Source organism: Sesamum indicum, linkage group LG13, assembly GCF_000512975.1.
Source record: "Sesamum indicum cultivar Zhongzhi No. 13 linkage group LG13, S_indicum_v1.0, whole genome shotgun sequence".
In the NCBI taxonomy this organism is placed as follows: domain Eukaryota; kingdom Viridiplantae; phylum Streptophyta; class Magnoliopsida; order Lamiales; family Pedaliaceae; genus Sesamum; species Sesamum indicum.
The window spans coordinates 4,893,613-4,907,180 of record NC_026157.1 but is presented as its reverse complement, the minus strand read 5'-3'; the positions used below and the strand labels follow the sequence as shown (position 1 = coordinate 4,907,180).

At 30.6% G+C, this 13,568-nt stretch overlaps 1 protein-coding gene across 1 annotated transcript in view; it reads right to left on the bottom strand.

The window, feature by feature from the left end:
* The window catches only part of LOC105176483 (L-ascorbate oxidase), a gene marked incomplete in the record, with an annotated part of 2,515 nt that extends 1,791 nt beyond the window's left edge, over positions 1 to 724 (bottom strand). Inside the window, 3 exon segments of the mRNA XM_011099298.2 lie at positions 1 to 52; positions 131 to 223; positions 333 to 724. Of these exon segments, the coding sequence (XP_011097600.1) occupies positions 1 to 52; positions 131 to 223; positions 333 to 602 (415 nt within the window).

The window sequence follows — 13,568 nt, the reverse complement described above, 5'->3', positions numbered from 1 at the left end:
AACCAGCTTCTCTTTGCATACCATAATGTGCATGATACAAATATGTCCCAGGCTGCAAGAATCAAGAAACATGGTTAGTACTTAGTGAACCAAGAAAAGGAGAGAGGGTGGACAGGGTGTTAAGACTTACTCTGTCCACTACAAATCTGTACACAAAAGTTTCACCAGGCAGAATTGGGCACTGAGTCACCCCTTCTGTTCCATCCATCCAAGGTGTTCCAATCTGCAAGAAGCAAACATTGTTTAACACCGTATCTACGTGCACCAAACTATCAATCATCGGATGGAGTAAAGTGAAAATAAAGTACAAGAAAGGCATTCAATGATCAAACCTGTCTAATCCCATGCCAGTGGATAGCAACATTTTCAGTGAGCAAGCTGTTCTTGAGCTCCACGACGATGGTGTCCCCCTGTTGCGCAACGATGCTTGGACCGGGTGTTCTGCCGTTGATAGTAATAACAAGTTTCTTGTAGCAGTCCGGGGACTTGAACTCATACTTCACCTCCCATTTGTACAGCCGGACTCTTGCTTCGACCAGCGGAACAACAATACAACAAACGAGCGCAAGAAGTGTCAAGAATTTTATGGGACTATCAACCATTTCTACAGCTTAAATTAGAACACCTAGAAACTAGTGTACTATATATGATCTATAACATAAGAGAGTTTGTCTTAAGCAAATGAATAAGAACCTCATTTATTTATACAAGGGGTTTCTCCAAGAATGGTACTATGATCTAGAACTAGAACTAGGACTAGGACTTGGACCAAGACATGGTCTTAAAATAGAAAATTCAGATATTATGGTGGTCAACTTTATCGACTTGGAGGCAATTTCTCAACAGTTTCCTCAAGTAAATCTGTTGACCGGAAACCGTGGTCTTCCCTTGAAGCAATATATATATATATATATATATATATTGAATTAATTATATTTAGATTTTTTTAAATATTAAATTATTTTTTAAAAAAAAACTAAAAATCACACTTAAACCCCTTTCGAGAATTCTCTGTTTATTACTATACTTCTTCCTTTAGAATTTGATGAAAAATGTTGATGCTAAGTAAAACTTGTGTAATCATAATAAAATATTAAATAAAAAATAGTCAGTCATAAATTAAAAAAATTAGTTATATTGTCAATAGTATACGGAATATTAAATGAAGCGCAAACTTAGAAGTTTATGTAATTATTTCGTTAGTATTTTTTGTTTAATTTCTGATAAAAATGGTATAATTGTAAAGAATTTTTTTTGGAAAGGAGTGTACGTCCTTTAGAATTTGATGAAAAATGTTGATGCTAAGTAAAACTTGTGTAATCATAATAAAATATTAAATAAAAAATAGTCAGTCATAAATTAAAAAAATTAGTTATATTGTCAATAGTATACGGAATATTAAATGAAGCGCAAACTTAGAAGTTTATGCAATTATTTCGTTAGTATTTTTTGTTTAATTTCTGATAAAAATGGTATAATTGTAAAGAATTTTTTTTGGAAAGGAGTGTACGTATAATTTTAAAATATATATATATAATTTATATTTTTAAAGAGAATCTAATTTATGTAACTAATGCTATATACTTATGTCCGAAGTTGCAGAATTTGCTGTGTCAGTCATGTATAAAATAATATACTTTTCTAAAGTTTGATTTGTGGATTGACATAAATTTTTTGGTCGGAAATTGCACAATTTGCTGTGTCAGTGTTGAATAAAATAATTTACTTTTATAAAGTTTGATTTGCGTAGATTGACATAATTTTTTGGTCGGAAATTCTTCGATATTTGTGAGATTTCATAAAATATTGGAAAAGTGAAAGGACGCGTTCTGTTAAAACGCGTTATTTGCTCCAATTGTCATGAAGACAACATCAACAATATATCAACACGATTTTATATTTCCCATGACATTGTATAAAGGGATCGTCACAGGCTGGATTCTTTTTATTTTTACTTTTTTTGGTTAAAACCACAACTTGGAAAGTTGGAGCTTGCATGTGACTTCATATTTGATAACTCAAATTGGACCCCATCTACATAAATAAATCATTAAATCGTACACGAATTCGAGGATTTGTTTATTTAATTGGACTTGGTAATTTACCTGCCAAAATATTAAATAAAATTAAAGATGTCGACGTTACAATTTAAGACGTAACATCGACATATATGGTAAGAATATAGTATATACGAACAGAAACATTATATGATGTATTAATATTTTTCGCTATAGTGTTAGGTGTAACTGTAAATGTCCGTTTATATCAAAGTGGTTTTTTGACCTCTAATTTATCATTATCCGCGATTTACTATTAAAAATGATAGCCCGCTGGTATTCCATCAAGTTTGGTATGAGCACTGGATAACACCCTATTTTGGGACCAATCTGTGATAGTATAATCTAGTCCTATCACTTATGAGTGTGAAAATATACTTTCTTACATGCATTACCGTGTAAAACTATATTAGGATAGTTTGATCAGAAAAAAATCTGTAATTTGTTAGGCTGAAACAAACTTTAAGGATACTATAATTTTTCATATTACATAAGATTCACATGTAATTGCACCAAACATCAAGAGAGTAGTGTAAATATCCCTATTGTTTACTTTAGTGTCAGGTATAATTGGAAAGGGCCGTTTGTATAGACCCACGTTGGATAAGACCTGATAATATATGCAACCTTGAGGTGTGATAATATAATCCAGTCTTATCCCATATTTGATCAAACTGGATATAACACTCAATAAAAAATATTAATCTATCAAATTCTATATTTTATCCAACTGAACTTGTCATTCATTTATTTCAAACACAAAAATAAACAGCTCTAAAATATCAACCTCCCATCATTTTTTTTTTAATTAAATTGGATTGTACTAAACCAATTATACAAAATAATATCACACTTGTAATATAATGAATATTTTTTTGAAAAAAAAATTACACATCAATTATATAATAAGTACAAAGCTATTGTATTAATTTAATTGTACATGCACGCCATCAGGTAAGTATTTGCATTATGTCAACCAAAATAATTTATATAAATATATAGTTGAAAAAAAATTGTATTTGTTTCTGACTTTTTGTTCCCATTTTAATAATTAAGTTCTAAATACTTTTAATTAAATTTGTATGTTTTAATATTAATTTTTCATGTGGAGTTTTAGTTTTATCTGCTTCGGAGAAAAATAGATTTGGTCTTGGATTTGAATGTATTAGTTATACTTGTCCTAATAATTGACTTGGTGTCATTCTGAACAATTCCTGTGCATTTTTTTCTTTGTCTTTTCTTCCTACTTGGAAATATAATTAGAATTATGATAACATTAAATTTCCAGAGACATTCATTCACAAATTCTACATTTTATATAAGTTCCCTTGATTTTGAAATGGTAATTATTGTAATTTTTTTCCTCTGAATAATTTAGAAAATCAACAACTTCAAATTAATAAATTAAGGGATGAAAATTTCTGAAGGAATTAATCCATTTCAATTGTTTAGTAAATCAAAACTTATTATAAGTTGAACGGGATTTGGTATAATTGCAAATACCGCTCGTTGTTTGAAAAATTATCAATACTCTCCTGATATTTGATGAAATTATATAACCATTGATGGAGGTCATGAATTGTCAACTTCGCCCTTGTTGTAAACTTTTTCGTTTTTAAAAAATGATGAAAAATCAAATAAGGAAATGAAAATTTTTGAATATTTGTAAAAAATATTCACTTAGTCCATGAATAAATTCAGAAAAAAATTATAATATACAGTAAATAATCGCATTTTTGTTAATTTACCCAAAAAATGGATGAAAATCTGAATTGGATGACCATCAAAATCAGATGAATATTAATAATTTTTTAAATAATAAAAGAACTATTTATAATTATATCAAATTTCAAGACAACCCATTATAATTTCCTGAATAAATTAAGAGATGAAATAAGGGTGACTATTAATTGTTGATAGATATATAAGATTTCTTCATATTATTACTCGTTATTAATTTGAATGTTTGAATTCAACTACATCCACTGTTTGAGATGTGTGTTACTTTGTCGTAAATGGACATAGTCAACGTTGCATTAATTATCCAAATTGATGCACAGAAACAAAGCCAGTAGATGTGTTGAATGTAAGTACCTTAACAGTAGGTATAGTTTTATTTTAAGGTAAATTGCATTTTGTGATTTTAATTATACCTGTTTTTATATTTTGTTATTGAAAATTTTTTTGTGTCAATTTATCATTTTAATTTTGCAAAATTTGCAGTTTGCCATATCTGACCGTCTTTTTGTTCAATTTTTTTGCCAGAAAAACATCACACGTTAAGCATATGTGAAAAATATCACATCGCTAACCTTTAAATAACATATGTGCAATGCATGTGATGTTTTTTCGACAAAAAACTTGATTGATAAATTGTTATAAACGGTAAAATGCAAAATTTCGTAAAGTTGAGATGGTAAGTTGACAGTAAAAGAAAAGTTTAAATGCTAAAGTGTAAAAACGGTCATAATTAGAATGACAAATTATAATTAACCATTTATTTAATGGTAGGTATCCATTATGTATAGTTATTTAATATTGATGAATAGTATATGATTTTTACTGTTGTTAGTTGTTAGATATTGATATTAGATATTTGAGGAGAAAAAATGGATTACAAATTTTTTTCATGCGAAGAAGATGTAGCCCCCGAGGCATAAAGAGATTGCTCACGAAGACACGAGGAAGCCAAACAAGAGATACGAAGAGGTGGCCCCAAGAAATAAGAAGAGCTGGCCCATGAAAATACGAGGAAGCCACGCAGGCGATATGAAGAGTCGAGCCCAAAGAAATATGAAGAGTTTGCCAACAAAAGTACGAGGAAGCCACACAGAAAATACGAAGATATAAGAAAAACACATAAGAGTTACAAATAGACCACCTAAAATGGTACAGTGGACTTAGAAGGAAGTACGAAGAGAAATGAACATAGGGAATGAACGTGTATAGGCAGAGAACAAACGTGTCCAGAAAAGATGGAATAAATATGACAGATCCACTAAAAAGATTTATACAAGTTCAAATACCAATGTAGATTTCATGAAGATACGCCAGAAGACCCACAGGTAAAAGCCTATAAATAGCCATTCCCCATGGGGATCGAAAAGAAGGACAGAGCAATAAAAAGAATACAATTAGAATAAATTGAGTCCTCCCCGCCTTCCATCCTAGATCGTCATATACCTGCATAATTAATATTGATAACTATAATTGACTTACCAAAAAAAATACATTCATTAGAATTTTATATGTGAATTGATAAATTTTAGTAGATAATTGAAGTAATAAAAATACGAATTGAGTATATAGTACTGATATATTGTCAGTAGTGTATGCAACTGCTACAGTATTTCCATTAGGTAGAAAAATTTTACATATTTTAACTAAGTAGCATTGATATTAAATTTCTTTAATATCAATGATTTCATAAGTTAATAATTATTTTTTAGTAGTACTTATTAATTACATTTCACAAATATTATATATTAAATAATATATAATATATATAATACATATAATAAGAAAGAAGAAAGAAGAAAGAAGAAAAGAAAGAGAGAGAATAAGGAGAGAGAAGAAAGCTGCTACAAGATGTAAGAAGAGAGAGAAAAGAATAAAAACAAATAATAAAACATATAAAAAATAATTTTCACACCTAGTGGTGGTGTGAAGTTACAAAACCAAACTTGTTTTTGTGTTTTGGCCCATCTCTAAAATGGGCCAAAATACAAAAACAAACATAAGCTTTATGTACAAATTATTACATATATTCGATTACAAAATTGGTTTCAAAAGATTAGAGTTGGTATCATAAGTAATATTTTCAAAATTTGAATCCATAGTTTCTTTTAGCGATTATATTTTTCGTTTGATTAGCTTCCTGATAGCAAAAAATTCAGTTGCAGACTTTACAAGCTAGTGGAGTTCTTACAAAACTCCTACAGTAACGGAATGAATCTCGTGTAATGCCTCTGTTAATTGTTAATGATATAAAATATAATTTTAAAATAAGTCTTAATAATGAAATTTAATATGACTGTGTGTGGGTAACTAGGGTTTTTTTTTTCTTTTTAATTTTGATGGGGTTGAATTGGTCGATAAAAGTTAAAATAAATTAAATCGACACTCCTTAAAGTTAGATCTAATTATATAAACACTCCTTGTTCTTTACAAAATTACAAATACACCCATTAATATTGTAATTTTATTTATATCGACACCCTTTCAGAGGTAAAAATTTACACATACGTCCTAGCATAAGTTACATTGACACCCCTTGTAGTACTTGTAAGTTTTTAATCTTAAGATAAATTGCATTGATGCCCCTCAAAAAATGTAGTTATAATTTTATAAAACATAAAAAATATTCATATATTAATTAGATTTGATGTAAGGGGATATTGATGTAAACGACGGAAGTTGTCAATTACTTTCTGCGTTAGATTTCCAAATTGTTTGATAAAATAGTGAAATGTGTACTTGCAATCATATTCCTTTTCCTATCTTTATGGTTGGTTAAATAAGATCAATTTCATTTCATTTGAAGTCCTCTACCACGGTAACATCGTGCCCATTTACTCATCATATATTACAAGATAAAATGCATTATTATTAATTGGGATTTCAAGGTGTCATTTGAATTAATTTGCAATCTAATTTACTAACCTTGTAAAAATAGTAAAAGTGTAAAACTCATTTATTGAATCATGCTTCATCACATCATCATAATCTTATGTGATTAAAGAGTTTTTATATAATCATAAGAAATTAATTCAAAGGCATAATTGTTGATTATCTAGCAACTATATATACTCAACTGCACAAACAATTATACGTAGAAAAGTAACATTTCACAATTTGAAATAATATATATATATATATATATATCTTATGTTCTTTTTCACAAATATGGGCATTAATATTATTGAGAAAATCCTTTTCATTATATTTCTCTTGTCATTTAATCTTGTTGAATCAAAAAGACCTTTATCCTCCTCTTTTTTTCATTTCTTGAAAACATACGAGGTTCATGTAGTCCACAACCTTCCTAAACGTAGCGATTCGTTGTTCATTCATTGTGCTTCCAAAGGTCATGAACTTATCAAAGGTATTGTTTCTGCACATAGCGATTACAATTGGAGTTTTCGAATGATATTTGACTTCAATACGATCTTCTCCTGTGATTTTCGGTGGGGTGCAAAGAATAAAAGTTTTGAGGTTTTTAATTCCAAAATTGCTGATCGGTGCGAGGGGGGTGAAACAAAGATCAATGGTAATATTTGTGCATGGTCCGTACAGGAAGATGGCTTCTATTTCGCCAACCAAATTCAGCTGCGTGGATCAATGAAAATGTATGATTGGACATAAATGTCCAAATATTGCACTATGAAGAATAATATTAAATTTGCATTGTATTATGTTACACACATATATATATAAACGTGTGAATTCCTAAATGTTAATTTAGTTTCTTCTTGTAAAAATATCCATAGCTTTAGTTAAGTACTACTCTAACTTAACAACAAATGAAGGTAAGCTTGCGAAGAACAAAATTTATCAGGAACAAAATAATTGAATCAAATGAAATATTCAATTTCTAAATCCTCTAAATTATTTGTAATCGACAAATTATAAATGCCCAATTGAAATTAATGTATGTCTATCCATTATAGGGATATTTGTTAAATAATTTTTAATTTCATAGGGCATTTGTAATTTTTCAAACAACGAGGCGGTGTTTATAATTATGGCAAATCTCAGGGATATTACAAAAAAATAAGGAATTTGTACCGGATTTAGGAACAATTTTTTGACTTTTGGAACAGTTAGTTACTAAAGGAATTAATTTGAACCAGTATTTAGAATGGTTCAACTTCCGTCATTATAGACAACGCTCCTAATATTTAGGAACAGATAAGAGAGGATCAATCCTGAAGTGTAACGGTGTATTGTACCATGTTGTATGTGACTATTCCTAATAGTGTATTTCAATATAAAAATATGATTTGTTTGATTGGAACACATTTGATAAATTTTGGAACGGTTGCATAAAAAAAATTAGTATAACTTTGGAACGGCTTCTGGAATACGATTGGCTGAAATTTGGAATGATTGTTATTTACGCTGGTCATATATTTAAAAACGGTCATTGAAATTGAATATTGCTCATGGTTTGGAATAACATTAGGCACGATGTATGATTTATTTGGAACACACTGTTTTAACTGTTTTAGGATTTTTTGTTTGGAACATATTGTTGAATATGCATTAATTTGAATTGAAATATGTCTATGAATGGTTTATCTTTTTTAGGAATACTTTTTTAGAACTGTTTTAGTAACGGTGTTGGGAACGATTTCTTTTTTGAAGTTTGTAACATTTTTTTAGCACTTCCTAAGACCGTTCCTAAATTTTTTTAAATATATAGTACTAAATAATAATTTAATATTTATAATTAATTATTAAGTTTAATTATATGTGTGAATCAATTAAGTAATAAATAATAAAATGTAATAAACATTATGAAATATAAATAATTACGGAAAAATATTATATTAATATAAAAATTATCCAATTATAAAATTTTAAAAAAAATAAAACATAATCTAAACCCTCCTCATCAGCAACATCCATATCGTCATCGTCCAGGGCAAAAGGGTCTATCGGAGGCTATGCCGGGTGCTAGTGGAGACGGTCCCCCAATTGAGGAGCTGACTTGCATGGACTTTATCATAGCCATCATGACGACCATCATCATCTCTAATCGGACCATGCGATCCTCCATGTTTGGGTCTGGGGCGAAGTGGTGGCGGTGGCGATGATGACGTGTAGGTCTAGTTGTAAATTGCCTCCCTTTTTTTCAGCTGGCGATAAATTAAATTTATGTAGAATTCTTATAGGGACAACCAAATTATACAAACAGTTCCTATATTTTCAATTTCTCTCATTTTTCTATAGAAGTGTGTAATAGTTTCTGGAATGGTTATTATATATATTTGTGTTCCTAGTTGATATTTAACATCATTCACATACACTATGGCACGATTGTGTAGGGACAATTTTTCTAATAAGCCGTTTGTAGTTGCAACAGTTGTGGAATAGTTTTTGCTATATATAACCGATTCTAATTTATGTAATTTTTAAAAAACTATAATTTGTATAAAATGAATGAACTTACAAATATTTTATTACAGAAACAGTAAACTTCCAATCATAATTATTGTCTTCTTTAGTTTCGTAATCTTCATCAAAGCTATCTTCGTCATATTCGTCATCGCGTTCAATATTTGTCGAGCGGGATGTACCTGTTCCATGTTGATTTGCCATAAAAAGATCAATGACTAATTGCATACCATTTGGATCATGCAGGTAATAATTATGATTATCCAACAACTTGTGGGGTAGGTATGATTTCCTTTAGCTGAAAAGCAACTTTGGTCCATCTAGAGCCATCAATAATTCTTAGAGCTTTGATTTTGCATACAGTCATCCAATCAACTTTGTCTCTCTTCATGCTAGGGTACTATGTTTAGGATACTTGTACTGCTTGCTGTGGTAGAATAATGGTTCATCTTTTTGATATATCTTTTTTAAATTTACATCAACGAGGTGATAACGAAGATGTATCTTCATACCTCCAACGGGATCGACCCAACAACATTTTGAACAAAACGGTATGCATGTTCGAAATAAGTGGGTAATCAAACTGAATTATCTCTTCGAGTATACCACAAAAGTCACTGCCCGTGTCTGTATATGATGAGTTTTTAACACATACCCGACAATTCATAATTGACTTGTCTACACTGTGACGTTCAATGTGGAAATTGTAACCATTCACAAAGTCTTTGGCCATCACATTCGGCCTCCTCTCTTCCACCTCAAGCTCCAGCGAGTTACATATGATCTTCAAGTCTTTCTATGCATTCAAATTGTCCTTTATTTTTTCCTTTATGTCCATCATGGTATTGAATATATTCTTAAACATATTCTTCTCAATGTACATGACATCAAGGTTGTGTCGTATCAGATGCGTCCCCTAATACTCGAGTTCTCGAAAGATGCTTTTTTGTCCATTTATGCTCGCTACTGTAGCCAGGTGGTAGTGTCAACGGTACTTCAACTACATGAATGAACTCTACAACCTAATTGCAAATCTCTTCTCCCGGTCAATTTTGAACGTGCAACCTTCCTTTGTACTTCGTTCTTAGTGAATGTTTTCTTGTTTTACGGTACGAATAGTCCTAGGAAAGGAACTGGCTGTGGCAGTAAAAGTGGCACACTTCCTACCATCTGCAAATGGAATGCACGTGTGTCATCCATGCAAATTGGACACCCCATAACACAGCGGTACTCCATCCAAACGTCATCTCATTAGCGGGTAGGTCATTCAAGACCCACATCAACGCAACGCGCATCGTGAATGTCTTTTTCTTTGCATGATCATGCGACAGTACACCCGTATGCTACAAATGCTACAACTCTTCGATCAACGATTTTAGGTAAACATTGATCAAACATTTTGGATTAGAAGGGCCATGGATCACCATCGTCAGGAACATATACTCAGAACTCATGCACTTTTTTGGTGGGAGATTGTATGGTGTAACTATAATGGGCCAACATGAATACATACTACCGTACTACTCGTGCGATGCGAACCTATCCGTGCACGAACTTGGTCTAACACATGAAAATGTCTTGTTCTATTCTGATCTAAGGCTCGGACATGGAGTTGACTCTATTATTCAATAAGCAACGATTGCTTACCCACGGACCCGTAAACCTTCTAGACAAGTGCCTAAAAGAGAGCAAGCGTAGGCTATGGCTCGAAAGCTATTACGGTGCTCTGCTGCAAAATCAGAATATGTCAGGTCAAAATACCTCCATGCCTCTACATCAGACAGATGACACATGGATCCCTCCTTCATCTGGTGGTTGGCATGCCACGTCATGCGCTCAACAGTCGCTTCTGAAGTATACAACCTCTGCAAACGAGGGGTTGTGCCATTTTAAAAACACATAACATAAAAAGGAGGATCGAAACGTCAACGATCTATTTCGTTCTTCTACAATGCCACATACTGTTCCAATATGGAACGGTGTTTGGAACGGTCGTTCAATCTGCCCCAAATTCCACATTTTTCTTTTTGTAATGGGAGTTTATAGTCAGTTACCTTAAAAATAAATAAAAGTTGTATAATCTTATATATATAGTAGTAAGAAATAATCACTAAAGTATAAATTTATCAATAATTCAACTTTCATAATAATATTTTGCTTTGTAAACTTATTCCTCAAGCTTTATGGTAAAATTTTAATTTATAACAATGAAATTACATAACAACAAAATATATTGTAATCGAGGCCTTCTATCATCTTTATATCGATCTGTCACATTTACTCTCATCATATTTACAAGGTAAAATGCATTATTATTAGGATTTTAAGATGTCATTTAATTAATTTAAAATCTACTGTACAAACCTTTTAAGTAAAACTCATTAATAAATCATGCTTCTTATGAAATCAATTTTACATCAAATGTCAATTATCTTATGTGATTGAAAAGTTTATATATAATAATAAGAATATCTCAAACGCATGGTTATTCTAGTAACTATTCAAGTGCACAAATTCTTACAGGAAAAAATGTAGACAACCCTTTTGTAATATTGTAAATGAGCAAATTACTATCCTATAAAAAAAATAGCAATTTACCTCTTCATGTTTTTAAAAATGCAGTAATTTACCTCCTTATAAGAGGTAAATCACATTAAACTCAATTGTTATATAAAGGTCACATTACATTATTTGAATTATATCCAAATGTTATTTCATAAATATGGGCATTATTACTAACAAATCCCTTTTCATTTTATTTTTCTTGTCATTTAATCTTGTTGAATCAGAAAAAGCTTTATCCTCTTCTTCTCTCAATGTTATGAGAGAATTTGAGGTTCATGTCGTCAATAATCTTCCTGAACAAAGCCAATCATTGTTCGTTCACTGTGCTTCCAAAGATCATGAACTCATCAATAGTACCCTATCTGTGCATAGTGATTATAAATGGCGTTTTCGTATGAAATTTGGTTTTACTACGATCTTCTTCTGCCATTTTTGGTGGGGTTTGAAAGACAAAAGTTTTGAAGTTTTCAATGCCAAGATTTCTTATTTGTGCGATGCAGATGGGGAAACGAAAGATTACAGTATTTGTGCATGGTCGGTGCAGGAAGACGGCTTCTATTTTGCCAACCAAATTCAGCCGCGTGGCTTGAGAAAGATGTACGATTGGAAATAAATGTTTTGTATTCTTCAGTGTTGCACTATGCAGAATGATTTTTAATATTTATACTACATATAAAAATATGAATTTCTAAATATTTATTTAATTTCTTGTTGTAAAAATGTCCGTAGCTTTACTTAAGTGCTCTATCTTAATAATAAATAAAGGTAAGTTCATGAAAACAAAATTCTATCAGGAACAAAATAATAGAATAGAATGAAATGCTTAATTTGTAAATCCTCTAAATTATTTACATAGGGCTCGTTTGCTTTATGTGATGCATAATCACACATTTGATTCATTCTATTAGAATCCCGAGATTAATATCGCACCCGAACTTATCAATAATAATTTTTGGGATAGTATATCCAACCTAAGACGGGTGATCACAATGTTTAGCAAAAATAGGATTAAAAAAACTTCAATACCTATATCCCCTTCACTTTCTCTACCGTCTACTTCATGAAACTCACTTTTTCACCTTGGTATAAAAAGTATTAATTCATTATTTTGGGACTTTTGAAAAATATTTGAATCGTGATTTGTCATTAAATTTTAGGAACATAGAATTTTCAACGTACTTTCATAAATTTTTGAAATAATTAAACATTCTCTCTCTCTCTCTCTTTTTAATTGAATGACTTTTTTCAACTTTAACTTATATGAATGTGGGGAAAAAGAAAAGAAATATTTTACAAATTGTATTGCAATAAATATTGAGAGGGTCTTTTTTGTTTTCTTATCTTTTTCAATTAATGTCCTTTTATATTTTTCATCAAACATCATATTGTATCACCATGTGTGATATCAGACATATGATACGTCAAATCAAACATCATCTACTGGATGATAAGATTAAAATTATTCCATTTTTAGCCCATCCAATTTCATCATGTTTAATTTTATCACGCAAACAAACGAGACCAATAGTTCTACACCAAGCAACTATCACAATTCAAGGGGGGGGGGGAGGGGGGGAAGCAATTAAGGAATGCAATTTTCACACTGATTAAGAGGAGATTTTCTCAACTATTTTAAGGAGATTTTAATTAGTAGGGGGATTAATTTAATTCATAAAGAATCTATATAACAACATCAAATCAACTGCATTATTACATTTTCCAGATTAAGTAAATGTATAAGGTGGAATTTTGATATAGGCGCGCATAATAAAAAAGAATAGACTGATGTGTTAATATTCAGAAGCAAAAATATATTGGTAAATAAAA